The sequence below is a fragment of the Trachypithecus francoisi genome, unplaced genomic scaffold, assembly GCF_009764315.1.
Source record: "Trachypithecus francoisi isolate TF-2019V2 unplaced genomic scaffold, Tfra_2.0 Lachesis_group1, whole genome shotgun sequence".
Lineage (NCBI taxonomy): Eukaryota > Metazoa > Chordata > Mammalia > Primates > Cercopithecidae > Trachypithecus > Trachypithecus francoisi.
The window spans coordinates 124,701,955-124,718,283 of NW_022681454.1; the positions used below are offsets into that span (position 1 = coordinate 124,701,955).

At 47.8% G+C, this 16,329-nt stretch overlaps 2 protein-coding genes across 14 annotated transcripts in view; one reads left to right on the forward strand and one right to left on the reverse strand.

Moving 5' to 3' along the window:
- Positions 1-5,822, reverse strand: part of MFSD8 (major facilitator superfamily domain containing 8) — a 57,244-nt gene extending 51,422 nt beyond the window's left edge. For 2 of the 6 annotated variants that reach the window (XM_033215219.1, XM_033215216.1), the window contains exon 1: positions 5,635-5,822. In XM_033215219.1, coding sequence (XP_033071110.1) covers positions 5,635-5,696 — 62 coding nt within the window. In that variant the 5' untranslated portion in view covers positions 5,697-5,822. The other 4 variants (XM_033215220.1, XM_033215217.1, XM_033215218.1 and 1 more) reach the window with 2 other exon arrangements.
- Positions 5,823-5,827: 5 nt separating this feature from the next.
- Positions 5,828-16,329, forward strand: part of ABHD18 (abhydrolase domain containing 18) — a 69,902-nt gene continuing 59,400 nt past the window's right edge. For 3 of the 8 annotated variants that reach the window (XM_033215221.1, XM_033215227.1, XM_033215228.1), the window contains exon 1: positions 5,828-6,162. The gene's annotated coding sequence lies outside the window, so the exon portion shown is untranslated. Of the gene's footprint in view, positions 6,163-6,187; positions 6,351-13,792; positions 13,853-14,395; positions 14,702-16,329 lie in introns of those variants that run through there. The other 5 variants (XM_033215223.1, XM_033215224.1, XM_033215229.1 and 2 more) reach the window with 5 other exon arrangements.

The window sequence follows — 16,329 nt, forward strand, 5'->3', positions numbered from 1 at the left end:
AAAATGGGCCGACGTGTTCATCTGGCTGCTTCCTGCTGGTATGGGTCGTTGTGGGGTTCTTCGGAGGTCGGAACTCGGGTATAGGGGTGGAGCAGCATCTGATTGAAAGTGACCTGGGAGACTTCTTTCACGCAATCCTGGATGAAGTGGAGGACACAGGGAGCTATGAGTAGCAAGAAGCCAACGATTAGTAAGGGGCTTAGAAAGGGTAGGACTTAACCGACCACAGACAACTGCCACCACCTAAGTGAGGGCCTTGATCCGAGGTTTTTCTGGTGGAGTCTTTCCTGAATCTTTTTCTAGAGTGAGGAGATCGGTTTCTGCGAGTCCTGACTCATTGATGCAGTGTTCGGCCAGGAAGGGGAAAGGAAGGGGTTAGGTTAGAGGAGTTAAAAGGGCTGGGTAAGGGTACCGCAACTAGTGGGGGCTTATTCAAGCCTGCACACAAGAAACAACGAGAGATGTTGTGTACCTCGGCCATGTGTACCACTCGAGCCCCTCCCCTGACTAAGGTTAGCCAGGAAAAAGGGTTGCTGCTGTCCTGGGGCTTGCTGTCTGGGCTAGAGCTGAGATGGCTTCCTCCTGTTGTCTGATGTCAGAGGCCAGGCTGACGAGGCTGCTTACGACCTTGATGTAGGCCTTAAAAGATCCTGAGTGGGGCCACGGGATAAGACTCACTGTGCCCACCAGTCCTAGGAAGGACAAGATCTCTTCCGCATCCTGAGGAGGCTGGAGAGTTTCAATGAGGCTTATTCTATCTGCTGTGAGGCTTTTTGTAGCAGGTGTGAGGAGTATGCCTAGGTAGGTGACAGAAGGGCCGCAAAGTTGAGCCTTAGCCAGGGTAACCTGATAACCTCGCTCGCCTAGAAAATTTAAAAGTGTAGCAGTATCTGCAAGGGAGCACTCCTAGGCAGGACTACATAGTAATAAGTCATCGACATACTGCAATAGTGTGCTGTGGGTTAGGGGACAGAGGATAACATCCTGTGCCAGTGCCTGTCTGAAAAAATGGGGGCTATCATGGAACCTTTGAGGCAAAATAGTCCAAGTCAGCTGGGAAGAAATATGAGTGTCTGGATCTTCCAACGTAAAAGCAAACAGAAAGTGGCAGTCTGGGTGTAGCGGGATGGTAAAGAAGGCATCCTTCAGGTCAAGAACAGTGAAATGGGTGGTGTCAGGGGGAACGCGCGAGAGGAGTGTATATGGATTAGAAACAACTGGAAAGGTAGGGACTACTGCCTCATTGATGAGGCATAGGTCCTGTACGAGACGATAGGCCCCAGAGCTTTTCTGTACAGGCAGGATAGGAGTGTTGCATGGTGAGTTGGCGGGAACTAGAATGTGCTGTTGGAGCAGGCGTGTAATGATAGGTTTTAATCCCTGTCGATGTTCAAGGGAGATAGGGAACTGGGGTCTAGAGAGAAACTTGGAAGGGTCTTTTAGTCGGATGCGGACCAGAGTATGGTGCTGGGCAATGATTGGGATGGAGGTGTCCCACATCTTAGGGTTAATGGGGACTGGAAACAGGAGTGGGGGGTCAGCCTGGTGAAGTTTGTCAGGTGAGAGAAGGGGGAAGAGGAACGCGAGGTGTGGGGAGGGGTTGGGTCGGAAGTGAACTGAGGCCCCTAGCTTGGAGAGGAGATCTCTTCCTAACAAGGGGACTGGGCACGAAGAAATGATAAGAAATGAGTGCGAGAAGAGGGAGCCATCCAAGCAGCAAGACAGAGGAGGAGTCTGGCAGTAGGTGGAGGGAGTGCCATCAATTCCCATGACCGTGACAGTGGAAGGGTGGCTGGGGCCACTAAAGGAAGGCAAAACAGAGCAGGTAGCCTCTGTGTCCATGAGGAAAGATATGGACTTACCCGCTACCTGGAGCATAACCCTGGGCTCGGCGAGAGTTAAGAGGGGTTCCCGAGTCTGGGCCTCTTCAATCTTCGTCGGTGTCGAGGAGTTGGAAGGTGCCTCCAGTACCTGGAGGAGGGTCATCACGTGGAGGCGCAGCGACCATCCTTAGGTCGGGGCAGTCTGACTTCCGGTGGCCCATCTGCCGACAGTTCGGACAGGGGCGAGTTGGCTCCTTTGGGTTAGGGCACTGCCTGGCCCAGTGGCCGTTGTTGCCGCACTTGAAGCAGGCACCAGGTGGTGCTCGGGTAGTACCTCTTTTCTGGGAGCTCCTGGAGCCGGCCAGCCTCAGGGCTGCTACCAAGGCCTGGGTTTGGAGTTGTATCTTCTGTTTTAGCCTGGCCTGTCGTTGGGCCTCAGCTGCTTCCTCCCTGGAGTTGTAGACCTTGAAGGCCAGTTTGACTAAATCCTGGATGGGAGTTTGAGGGCCGTCCTCCGCCTTTTTTAACTTTTTTTGGATATCAGGGGCCGACTGAGAAATAAAGTATGAAGCTAAGATGGCTCCTCCTGCAGGGGAGGCAGGGTCAAGGCGGGTGTACTGAATAAGTGACTCTGTCAAGTTGGTTAAGAAAAACAGCCGGATTTTCATCTGAGCCTTGGACTACCTCCTTTAACTTATTAAAATTGACTGACTTATTGGAGGCTGCCTGCATGCCAGCAGGAAGGCACTGAACCATCATATCTCGGCGGTGGCGGCCTGCCTGACCAACCTGCTAGTCCTAGTTGGGCTTGGCTGAGGACACCGCCTCAGTGCCAACTGGCATGGCGTGGTCAGTTAAATGAACCTGGTCAGCATGCTGCCTGGCTGCCGCTAGGATACGCTCCTGTTCCTCAGGGGACAGGGTTGAGGTCATAACGACATGGGGATCATGCCAGGTGAGGTCATACGCCTGGCACAGGTATCTGAACTTTTTGAAATACTGAGTGGGGTTGGCCGAGAAAGAGCCTACACACTCTTCAACCTTAGGTCTCACAGCGAAAACAGCACATGGACCCGGACCACTCCTTCGGCACCTGCCACCTCTTGCAAGGGACACAGGAGGTCGGTCCTGGACCGAGTATGGGCTAAGACAGGCGAGGAAGGGGAGGAGGTAGAGGTAGGGGAGACAGAATCTGTCGGGTTTGGCGAGGGCACAGGAGGGGTGGAAGGGAGGGGAGGCGCTGATGAGGATGGTGATAATGGTGGGTCAGGGTGAGGAGAAGGTTGGGTGGGAGACAAAGGGGTGGCCGGGATAGGGTGTCAGAGGCTCAGAAAAAGAGGAGGAATCATCCCTCTCCTTGCTCGAGGGAAGAGACTTTGCGAGTAGGACCTGAGCTAACAAGCATTGAGCGCAGAGATCTGGGCGAGAACGCAAGTCCCAAAAGGCTTGAACACAGGGTATCTCGTGCCATTTGCCTAGTCTCTTGCAGAAGTTGGTCAGATCCGTGAGGATGTTAAAGTCTAGAGTGCCTTCTGCAGGCCACTGAGACTGATTATCCAATTTATACTGCGGTCATGCTACTGTGCAGAAGAAAATGAGCCACTTGTGTTTTAGGGCTTGGTTGAGACTTAAAGTCTGGAAATTAGCCTAGAGGCACCTCAGAGGGGATTTTCGGTTTGGTTTGGACTGAGTAGTTCCCATGGTCCTAAGGCGGGCAGTCCGGTGGCAATGGGAGCGTCCTCCCACTGCCATGCGGAGTGCAGGGTACGGCGGCTTCTGGGGAGGTTGGACGTCTCCTAGTCCCCGGTGCCAAGGTCACAGTTGACCGGAGGGAGCCCCTGACGTGGCCACGCGTTTCGGACAGGGACTTCCCGGAGGGAGCCTACAGGACGGGGGAAAACTTACCCAGCAGTGATCGAATTGAGTCTTGGATTTGGTGAAACAGCTCCTGGCTTGGGAAGAAGGTCCCGGCTCGGGGAGAGGAGACCCTGCCTGACCTGGCAGGGGTCCGGGGGAGGGGTCTCCTCCCGGGTTTCGGCACCAAATGTAAAGGTAAACTGAGGCTGGAGCCGAATCGGGAACGAAGACACAAGGCAAATGGCAGTGAGAATAGCCTTTATTAGGACTCGCAGGCGAGGTTCCTCGGTCCAAAGGTGCGGGCCGAGGAAGTCACACTGAGGGAGGAGGGTAGGGGCTTTTTACAGCCCGAGAGGTAGGGAAGCTGGTTGTGCAAATAGGGCCTGGGGGGTCTTGAAACTACCAGGGCAGGAGTTGAGTAAGGGTCATGAGGAAGGGGTCTTTGGAAACTGTCAACCGAAACTGCTGTTTACAAACTTGTGGAATGCAGGTGAGCTGCAGCTCATGGGGCAGTGTGGTTGCCCAACCGGAACTCTGACGCATGTAAGTCTGTGGGTGTGTACAAGGGTGAAGGGAGTCTTTAACAAAAGGCCTGCTACACCGGGTAATGCCGCCATGTTGGGTCTAGATTCCTGCCTAACATCCATCTTGCTCTGTATTTGAGATGCTGTTCATCTGTGACCCTACCCCCAACCTTGTCCTTGCAAGAGACATGTGCCATGGTGACTCAAGGTTTAAAGGATTTTGGGCTGTGCAGGGTGTGCTTTGTTAAAGAAGTGCCTGAATGCAGCTTACTGGTAAAAAGTCATCACCATTCTCTTAATCTCAAGTACCCAGGGACACTTACTCTGCAAAAGGTCGCAGGGACCTCTCCCTAGGAAAGCTAGGTATTGTTCAAGGTTTCTCCCCATGTGCTAGTCTGAAATATGGCCTCGTGGGAAGGGAAAGACCTGACCGTCTCCCGGCCTGACACCCGTGAAAGGTCTGTGCTGAGGAGGACTAGTATAAGAGGAAAGAAGGTCTCTTGGCAGTTGAGATAGAGAAAAAGCATCTGTCTCCTGCCCGTCCCTGGGCAATGGAACATCTCGGTGTAAAACCGGATTGTATGTTCTGTTTACTGAGAAAGGAGAAAACCGCCTTAGGGCGAAAGGTGGGACTTCCTAGCAATGCTGCTCTTTATGCACTAAAAAGGTTTATGGAGATGTCTGCATATGCATATCAAGGCACAGCACTTTTCCTTAAACTAATATCACAGAGATCTTTATTCACATGTCTTACTGCTGACCTTCTCCCTATGATGATCCTATTATCCTGTCACTTCCCTTTTTCTAAGATAGTAAAGATAATTATCAATAAATACTAAGGGAACTCAGAGACCGGTGCTGGCGTAGGTCCTCTGTATGCTGAGCACCGGTCCCCTGGGCCCACCTTTTCTTTCTCTATACTTTGTCTCTGTGTCTCATTTCTTTTCGCAAGTCCCTCGTTCCATCTAACGAGAAACGTCCACAGATGTGGAGGGGCAGGCCACCCCTTCGAAGAGGTTGTCAGGCAGTCGGGCAGCAGGTCATATTAAGACCCATACCTTCAAGTATCGATTAAATCCATCAATTTGGAACTGTGAAATGTGGAAAGTGATCAGCTACAAAGTGCCAAATACGGAATTCTGAAGATACAGAATGTGGTGGCTTGGCTGCTGCAACAGGCAAAGCAGCAGCCCGGGTTTCTCCCGCCCAGTCACTCGAACCTACCGGCTCATCACCGCAAGGTGCGGCCAGACGCCCTTTCTCTTACCTTGGGAGCGAATCTCCTGGGCTCACACAACCCGCCCACCGGCTCCCACCGCGCTGGCACCCCTCTGGCAGCAAGGGTTCGTCCCAGTGCTGGTGACGCCCGGAAAGGAGCCAATCCCAACAGCGCATGAGGCTGAGGGGTCCCTCCACCAGGATTCGCTCACCTGCTTCCAGGTGTGTCGCCTAACAGCGGCTCCTGTTCACCTTCGATCCGCAGGCCCGCCATAGTTACAGTCCCTACAAGGCGTCTTGCGCCCAACTCTCGCGACACCTGTTTTGTCCCATTCCGGGTGGCGTGAAGCTGGCCAAACAAGCCTGCAAGTGCGCGTGCGCACCTGACGGTCAGACGTGAGCGGGACGCCCCGAGGTCATAGGCGGGGTCACGCGGAAGGCCCGGCAGCGCAGGGCGGAAGGAGGCTGTATCCTCAGCCTCCTCCCTCGGTAGGCGCTTCCCATTCTGAGGGGGAGGAAGAGCCGAGGAGAGCTCGGGGCGTGTCCAAACTGCCGCCCCGCCCCGCTCCGCCCCGCGCTTGTCTTCCTCTCTCCGCTTAGCCTTCCATTTGGATTCCTGGAAAGGTTACCCGACCTGCGGTTGGGGTTCGGACCAAAGTCGAGTCCTCGAAAGGGAACCTGGAGAGCGGCGGTGCTGGGAGGCCCGGCCAGCTCAATATCAGGCTTCTGCCTGACGGCCGGTAGGTAGCCAGTCGGGTTAAGTAGCAGGCGCGCTAAGAGCTCCCCGCGCTTCTTAGCACGTCGTGTACGTGCCGGAAGGCAGGGACCTGGGACGCGGAGCTGGGCAGGAGACTCGTGGTCAGGGACGCGGGGTGAGGCAGGGGCGAGGGACAAGGCTGGAGTCCGCGGCGTGCTCCGGAGGGCCGAGGTGATGGGGACGAGCGGGTGGGCAGTCCCTTCCTCCCCGTGAAAGGTAGAGGTGGCTTCCAGCTCTCTTCTCTAAGTCGGCTAAATGCAAAGGCGCATTACCTGGAGGGCTTGTCAGAGCCAGTACTGAAGGTGGGATCCGCTGCTTGTAAACTGCAGGTTGCCGGATGCGCACCCCAACGGCGGCTGCGCCTACGGGGGCCTCAGCCTTGCAAAATCTCACCCAGAAGAGCCTGCTGCTGAAACGTGGGAGTTGAAAAAGGCACAGCACCTGCCTAGCAATGACCAGCTCCTTTCGTCACAAGGAAGATGACATTTTTAGAAAACATGTCATGGGTTTTCACGAGATCTCCATGTTTATTTCCTGGTAGTTATGTATTAACATCTTATCTCTATTATTAGGCTTGTAGGCTAGCTGGTGTCAGTAGTCATTCTGTGTCTCATAAATTACCGTTTTATTAGCGCCAGATACATTGTCATGTAATTTCATCTGATTACAACTATCCTATGAGATAGGCAAAGCAGACACATTTCTATTTTACCGAAAATTAAGATCCAGACAAGTTAAACCTAGAGTCACTCGGTGTGGAAGTGGCAAAGTTGGAAACCAAACTTAATTTTTTAAATTAATATTTATGAGCATTTACCCTATGCTAGGTCCTATACTAGTTACACAGTCGTGTATGGTATATGACATCACTTCTGATCTTTGTGTCATTTTTGACCTTGTGTGTATCAGCCAGGCACGGTCAACTGGTGAACACCTAAACTTGAAACGTGCAGGCCAGGTGCGGTGGCTGACGCCTGTAATCCCAGCACTTTGGGAGGCCGAGGCGGGCGGATCATGAGGTCAGGAGATCGAGACCATCCTGGCTAACACGGTGAAACCCCGACTCTACTAAAAATGCACCAAAAAAAAAAAAAAGAAAGAAAATTAACCGGGCTTGGTGGCACGCACCTGTAGTCCCAGCTACTCAGGAGGCTGAGGCAGTAGAATCCCTTGAACCCAGGAGGCAGAGGCTGCAGTGAGCTGAGATCGCGCAACTGCACTCCAGCCTGGGCAAGAGAGCGAGACTCTGTCTCAAAAAAAAAAAAAAAAAAAACTTGAAACGTGCTATTCAGAAATACCTTCTAAATCAAGACCTATTTGCACTTGGATTCAGTCTTGTAGATTCATTTGTAACAGTTCACAAAAACAAGTCAGATTTGTATTATTGGTTCGAAGAAGATACATAGGTAGAAAAGTTAGTATTTTCTTGCCATAATGTTGCTTTACTATATTGTCTATATTGTCTTTTTTAATTCCTGGGGGCTAGCAATGTATGACACATACATAGTGGACAAGGGGATTTTTAACCAGTATAGCAGTAGGCAGAATGGTTCCTAGATAGATACACGTTGGATGAATGCTCATTGAATTACCTCATCTCATCCTTACAACAATCCTCTGAGGTGGGAATTATCTCATGTATACAAGGAAATAGAAGGCAGGGAGATTAAGTAACTTGCCTACAATCATACAACTAACAAGCAACAGAGCTAGAATTCAAGAAACGCAGGACTCCTGGTTCTAAAGCCTGTGCTCTTTACCACCAGGCTTCTTATGGGAAAAAAATGGCAAAGCAGCAAGCAGGATCTTTCCTCATATCTCATAAAAAGATATAGTAGATATTCAGTTTTTATCTAAGTGAAATAATTGGCTATCATGTATCAGGGCAGATATTACTTTCTGTTTATAGGTTAAGGTGGCTTACTCAAGGTCATACAGCTGGTAGAGGAATCCCAGTCCTCTGACACTGCTCTTTTCCATTGGTGCCTCCAAGTGATGACTTCAGACCACAAAAGCACATGGGATGAGTACATATACAGCTGGTGAAATCTAAGTAAGCTTAGTGTATTGTACCAGTAGAAAAAAAAAAAAGAAAAAATGTTTCTTAGGAACACATAGCATCCAAACAAAGTAAACATTTAAACATATATGTGTATATGTGTATATATATATATTTTTTTTAATAAAGCCCATGGAAAAGAGGAGCTAAATTTGAAGAGATTAGATTATTTCCTGAATGTTTCACGTGAGCATATGAGACAGTCCAGTTGGTGGATTTCCTTAGGTAACTGCCCAGGATAATTACCCACACCCGTTTCAAACAAACAAACAAGCTTCCTATTTTCTTACTCTTGTTCAGTGTAAGATTAAAAGGAATTATATTTGTGAAGCTAGGGAAGTAGATTTTACCAGTGGATATCTGAGGTATCTAAACCCTTTCTTAGCTGCTTAAACTTGTATAGACATTATTTAGAAGTGAAGTTACAAGATAAAACTTGAAGTCTCTTTTTTAGGTAAGGGAATAAGTTCTTGTACATGGTGATATTTTTTAAATTTTCGTTTATGCCTTTGAGATATATATCACCAATGTAAAGATAAAAGTCCAGAAAAAATTAGTATTGCATTGTTAAATACTTAGATACCAGATTGACAGGAAATAAAAGTACTAGATAGCATAATAAATGATGAGTGTCACTTTAGCAATAGAACTCATTTCTAGGGAAGACTTTTTAGTTCTTGGTACTGTACTAGAACTTCTATTTTTGTTTCCCTTTGCGTTTCCCTGTCACATTGATAATTGGGTCATTTTGGATTGATATATACTTCAAAAATGGGTTCTATTTCTGCAGAAGCTCGTTGTTGTCTGTCCAGCCTGAAGCAGGGACTTTTAAGTATCTGGCATGGCTCCAGATGGTGCCTCATTTTGGTAATTTGGAGTTATGTTCACCCTGGGCTTGGATTTTTATCTGTTCATAGTGGCACTGAATACCCTGGACCCAGCCAACCCTGTCTAGAAAAATTTACGTGTTTAGAGAGTTCCACAAAACCTGACTTTTATGTTGTTCTTGGAGCTGAAATGGGATTTAAGAAGATTTGTGTAATCCCAAACCCCAGAACCAAATTTATACTAACCTGTATGTGTGTTTGATTTACTTTCTGTTCCTCATTTATTAGTTGTTTATTAGTAGATAAATATAGTAAGGAATGTGCTGTGTCTAAGTTTGGAGTGCTGACTTTTGTGGCCTATTATGCAGGGAATTAAAGTGATTTGGGAATGTTTTCTTTTTTTTTCTCTTTTTGAGACGGACTTTTGCTCTCGTTGCCCAGGCTGGAGTGCAGTGGTGCAATATCAGCTCACTGCAACCTCTGCCTCCTGGGATCAAGGGATTCTCCTGCCTCAGTCTCCCAAGTAGCTGGGATTACAGGTGCCCACCACCACACCTGGCTAATTTTGTATTTTTAGTAAGAGACGGGGTTTCTCTATGTTGGTCAGGCAGGTCTCCAACTCCCAAACTCAGGTGATCTGCTTGCCTCAACCTGCCAAAGTGCTGTGATTACAGGCGTGAGCCACTGGGAACATTTTCTAGTTTGGGTGGAAAACTGGAAATAAGTAAACAATTTAGGCAAATAATAAATATAGTACTTTACAAAAATATTTGAAAAGTTCATCGTTCTTAGGTCCTTTCTTGCTTCCTTTGCAACTTTCTAACTCCATATTTTTGCCTTACCTTGGTTTTATCTACCAATCTAGAAGAATATCAAAGATTAGGAAAATGGAGCATCTCATGAGCAAATACTACTTTTCTTCTTACTGTAAAATATAGGTGTTGTTTTTTGTTGTTGTTGGGTTTGTTTGTTTGTTTATTTATTTTGGAGACAGGATTTTGCTCTGTTGCCGAGGCTGGCGTGCAGTGGTGCAACCATGCTCACTGTTGCCTCAACTTTCCAGGCTTACACAGTCCTCCCACTGCAGCCTCCTGAGTAGCTGGGACTACAAGTGTGCACCACCACACCTGGCTAGATTTCAAAATTTTTTTGTAGAAACAGGGTCTCATTGTGTTGCCAGGGCTTGTCTTGCACTCCTGGGCCCAAGCAGTCCTGTTTTTGGCCTCCCAAAGTGCTGGGATTACAATCATGAGCCACTGTGCCTGGCCAGGATTTTTTTTTTAAGAGATGAGTTCTCACTATGCTGCCCAGGCTGGTTTCAAACTCCTGATCTCAAGCAATCCTCCCTCCTCAGCCTCCCAAAGTGCTAGGATTACAAATGTGAGCCACCACATGCAGCCTAGCCAGGATTTTTAATTAAATTTTATTTTACTATCATGGATTCCACTTATTGTTATTGATGCCATGGATGTTACAAAGGAAGATGATGCCCCTGGTTCATTTCATGCCGCTGTTAAGAAAATAAGTGGGCCAAGTGCGGTGGCTCATGCCTTTAATCCCAGCACTTTGGGAGGCCAAGGCGGGCAGATCACCTGAGGTCAGGAGTGTGAGACCAGCCTGACCAACATGGAGAAACCCCGTCTCTACTAAAAATACTAATTAGCCAGGCATGGTGGCGGATGCCTGTAATCCCAGCTACTCGGGAGGCTGAGGCAGGAGAATTGCTTGAACCCGGGAGACAGAGGTTGTGGTGAGCCAAGATTGCGCCGTTGCAGTCCAGCCTGGGCAACAAGAGTGAAACTCCGTCTCAAAAAAAAAAAAAAAAAAAGGAAAGAAAATAAGTGACCTATCATATATTGCAAAAGGCAGTGAAGTCCTAGCTGGGTGCAGTTGCTCATGCCCGTAATCTCAGGACTTTGAGAGGCTGAGGTGGGAGGATTGCTTGAGCTCAGGAGTTCGAGACCAGCCTGGTCAATATAGCAAGACCCTCATCTCTACAAAAAATAAATTAGGCTGGGCATGGTGGCTCACGCCTGTAATCCCAACACTTTGGGAGGCCAAAGTGTGTGGATCAGCTGAGGTCGGGAGTTCGAGACCAGCCTGCCAACATGGTAAAACCCCGTCTTTACTAAAAATATAAAAGTTAGCCAGAAGTGGTGGTACATGCCTGTAATCCCAACTACTTGGAAGGTTTAGGCAGAATTGCTTGAACCTGGGAGGCGGAGTTTGCAGTTAGCTAGATGGCGCCACTGCACTCCAGCCTGAGTGAGAAGAGTCAGACTCCGTCTCAAAAAAAAAAAAAAAAAGATAGAATTTAGCCAGGCAAGGAAGGTGGCCTGTGTGCCTGTGGTCCCAGCTACTCTAGAGGCTGCACTGGGTGGATTACTTGAACCTAGGAGCTAGAAGGTTGAGGCTGCAGTGAGCCATGATTGTTCCACTCGCACTCAAGCCTGGGCGACAGAGCAAGACCATCTCAAAAAAAAAAAAAAGACTTCATTGTCTTTTTTTTTTTTTTGAGACGGAGTCTCACTCTGTCACCCAGGCTGGAGTGCAGTGGCTGGATCTCAGCTCACTGCAAGCTCCGCCTTCCGGGTTTACGCCATTCTCCTGCCTCAGCCTCCCGAGTAGCTGGGACTACAGGTGCCTGCCACCTCGCCCGGCTAGTTTTCTGTATTTTTTAGTAGAGATGGGGTTTCACTGTGTTAGCCAGGTCTCGATCTCCCGACCTCGTGATCCGCCCGTCTCGGCCTCCCAAAGTGCTGGGATTACAGGCTTGAGCTACCGCGCCCGGCCGACAATGAAGTCTTGTATTCCAATGACATGCCACTGTTCTGTTGCACTTTAACAAATGTATGCAAAAGATATATTGATGCTGTATATTTTAACAATTCGGGAAAGACCTAGGGAATAAAATAATTAAAATTATTATCACCTAGAATTATCTTTCCTCATGCCATAGCACTCCCACCTGCCCCGCCGCCCCACCCGCCACTCCCCTGGTAGGAAAATGTGAAGAAAGTAAGTATATCTGAAGAGTTGACTTTTTTTTTTTTTTGAGACAGAGTCTTGCTCTGTATATCCAGAGTCTTGCTAAGTATATCCAAAGAGTTGGCTTTTTTTTTTGAGGGGGCAGAGTCTTGCTCTGTCGCCCAGGCTGGAGTGCAGTGGTGTGATTCCGGCTCACTGCAACCTCTGCCTCTCCAGTTCAAATGATTCTCCTGCCTCAGCCTCTCGAGTAGCTGGGACTACAGACGCCCGCCACCACGCCCAGCTAATTTTTTGTATTTTTAGTAGAGATGGGGTTTTGCCATGTTAGCCAAGATGGTCTCGATCTCCTGACCTCGTGATCTGCCCGCCTTGGCCTCCCAAAGTGCTGGAATTACAGGTGTGAGCCACCACACCTGGCCTAAGAGTTGGCATCTTATTTGGAATATCTAACACTAGTCAGAATTTTGGTAAAGAATAATCTATTCCATTTCCACTCCAACTGGGTGTACTTCGATTCCCAATTCTGACACTAACCACCTAGAGTTAATGCAGACCCCACAAGTTAAGGGATCAGTTCTTCAGATGCACTTCAGGGTTCTCCAGGCCTCTCATCCTTCTGACCAACTTGGCTAAAAATTTAGGAGTTCCTGAGAGCCCTGTGGGTCTGTAATTTGCTAGAATGACTCAGAACTCAGGAAACAGCTATATTTATGATTATAGGGTATTATAAAGTATACAACTCAGGAACAGCCCAATGAAGAGAAACATGAGACAAGGTATGGGAATGAATGTGGAACTACCTGGCCTCTTTCTATGTACTCAGGGAGCATCTCCTTCCCGACACATCAAGGTGTTCATCAACCACAAAGCTCCACCAAGGTTTAGTGTCCAGAATTTTTACTGGAGTTTCATTAATAGGCATGATTGATTGAATCTTTGGCCATGTGATTGAACTCACTTTCCAGCTCCCTTCCCTTCTGGAGTTCAGAGGGTCCCAAAGTTCCTTTCTGGTGGCCAGCCCTGATTCTGAAACTTTCAGGGGTCCCACAGGGAGTTGCTTGTTTAGCATAACAGATACTCATCACTTAAGAAAAACCAAGGGTTTTAGGAAGTTCATGCCAGGAACTGAGGTCAAAGACCAGACATACTCTTTTTTTTTTTTTTTTTTTTTTTTTTGAGACAGAGTTTTACTCTGGCTAATTTTTGTAGAGACAGGGTTTCACCATGTTGGCCAGGCTGGTTTTGAACTCCTGACTTCAAGCTATCCACCCGCCTTGGCTTCTCAAAGTGCTGAGATTACAGGCGTTAGCCACCATGCCTGGCCCAGATATACTCTTTATTATTCCACACTGACATGCACTCTACAAGAAAAACACTAGTCAAGCAATTTAAATGTATACTACATATATTTACATGATTGTAATTGCACTAAAGTAGAAAATATATGTAATGAAGACAACATTTCAGAAGTTAGTTTGCCTTTTACCATTTGTTTCATGATTAAAAACCAAAATTCTAAGAAGCAAGCGTTTTTACTTTGTTTTGGTTTTTTTGTTCTTGTTTCTGACAAAGTTGTTAAGTGAATGAAAATATATAAACATGATTTAGACAATCTTTTCTCTCCCTTTCCCTCCCCACTCGTTTCCTCTCTTTTCTTAGACCGGGTCTCTGTCACCCAGGCTGGAGTGCGGTGGTGTGATCCTGGCTCACTGCATCCTCTGCCTCCTAGGCTCAAGCAATCCTCCTGCCTCAGCCTCCCGAGTAGGTGGGACTACACAGGCATACACCACCACGCCCAGGTAAGTTCTGTACTTTTCATAGAGACAGGGTTTCCCCATGTCACCCAGGCTGGTTTGGAACTGCTGTACTCAAGCGATCCTCTCACCCTCTCACCTCGGTGTCACAAACTACTGGGATTACAGATGTGAGCCACCACGCCTTGTTGATTTAGACAAACTTTCAAAATTTGCTTATAAATAAATGTTTGTTCAAGTCTGTGGAGTTTGGGGTTTTTTTCCCCCATACTGGTAGGAAAATGTGAAGAAAGTAAGAAACACCAGGTATTGAGGGTATCACCCCAGATACTCTACTCAAAACCTGAGAAGTACAGTTGGTTTCTCCCAGCGTAGCAGACAGTTTCTAAGGTGGCCCTCAAGATCCTCAAATTCTGAAGTTCATATTTTTGTGTGATTCCTTTCCTTGAGTTAGGGCAGAACCCATGATTTGCTTTCTAACCAGTCATATGGCAAAGGTGATTGACTGTCATTCCCATGATGACATTATGTTATATGGCAAAAGTATGGCTCATGTGGCTCACTCTTACTTTCCTGCTGGCCTTAAAGAAATAGCTGCCATGTTGTGAACTTCCTATGAAGACAGCCATGTGACAGGGAGCTGTGGATAGCCTCCAGGAGCGGAGACTGGCCTCTGGCTGATGGACAGCAAAAAAAAAAAAAAAAAATTAAAGCTCATGGTCCCACAGCCACAAAAAAAATGAATTCTGCCTTCAACCTGAGTAAGCGTGGAAGTGAGTTCTTGTCTCTTCAAGCCTACAAGCCTACAGATGAAAATGAAGCCCAGCTGACACCTTGATTGAAGCCAGATGAGATCCTGAAGCAGAAAACCGAAGTAGGCTGGGTTCTTGGAAGGTAATCCTCAAGGAAAAGGGAAGAAGATGGAGGAAACAAACCAGATGCAAGAGATTTGTTCTTCAAAGTCTATTCTTTAAAGGTCTCAGTTATTAAAAGCTTCCAACTATTTAAATTATAGAGTGGTCTTTTTTGAAGAGAATATTAACCTTAAGTTTTGTGGTTTGGTTTTGTTTTGTTTTATTTTTTGAGACAGAGTCTTTTTTTTTTTTTTTTTTTTTTTGAGACAGTCTCCCTCTGTCGCCCAGGCTGGAGTGTAGTGGCCGGATCTCAGCTCACTGCAAGCTCCACCTCCCGGGTTCCAGCCATTCTCCTGCCTCAGCCTCCCGAGTAGCTGGGACTACAGGCGCCCGCCACCTCGCCCGGCTAGTTTTTTGTATTTTTTAGTAGAGACGGGGTCTCACGGTGTTAGCCAGGATGGTCTCAATCTCCTGACCTCGTGATCCGCCCGTCTCGGCCTCCCAAAGTGCTGGGATTACAGGCTTGAGCCACCGCGCCCGGCCGAGACAGAGTCTTACTCTGTCACCCACACTGAAGAGCAACAGCACTATCATAGCTCACTGCCACCTCACTCTCCCAGGCTCAAGCTATCCTCCCACCTTAGCCTTCCGAGTAGCTGGGACTACAGGCACACACCACTGTGGACCACTGCACCCAACTGTTTATTATTTTTGTGTGATGTGGCCTCACTCTGTCACCCAGACCTGGAGTGTAGTAGCATGATCTTGGCTCACTGTAGCCTCTGCCAACTCAGTTCAAGCAATCGTCCCACCTCAGCCTCCTAAGTAGCTGGAACTACGGGCATGCACCACCATATATGGCTAGTTTTTTGTATTTATTGTAGAGATGGGATTTCACCATGTTGCCCAGGCTGGTCTTGAACTTCTGGGCTCAAGCGATCCACCCACCTCAGCCTTCCAAAGTGTGGGATTACAGGTGTAAGCCATGGCATCTGGCAAGTTCTGTTCTGAGTTAAATAGTGAGCTACTTCTGGCTGGATGCAGTGGCTCACACCTGTAATCCCAGCACTTTGGGAGGCTGAAGAGGGTGGAGGGTGGATCACCTGAGGTCAGCAGTTTGAGACCAGCCTGGCCAACACGGTGAAACCCCATCTCTACTAAAAATACAAAAATCAGCTGGGCATGGTGGTGGACGCCTATAATCTCAGCTACTTGGGAGGCTGAGCCAGGAGAATTGCTTGAACCCAGGAGGTGGAGGTTGCAGTGAGCCAAGATCGCTCCATTGCACTCCAACCTAGGCAACAAGAGCGAAAACTCTCAAAAAAAAGAATAGTGACCTACTTCTGTTTACTGACAAAGCTGTCAAAAGGAAAAGAAAGCATCAATTTAATTCCCCTCAGAATTGTATTTGGAGACTCAGATTAACCCCAAATTCTATTTTGTTTTCTCAGTTTTTTTTCTTGTGGTAAAATACACTAACAGAATTTACCATCTTAATAATTTTAACTCTATTGTTCAAAGGTAAGTACATTTATATTGTTGTGCAGCTGTATCACCACTGTCCATCTCCAGTTTTCATCTTGCAAAACTGAAACTCTATACCCATTAAACAATAGCCTTCCCCTTTTCCCGTCCCCCTAGTACTGGGCAACCATCCTTCTACTTTCT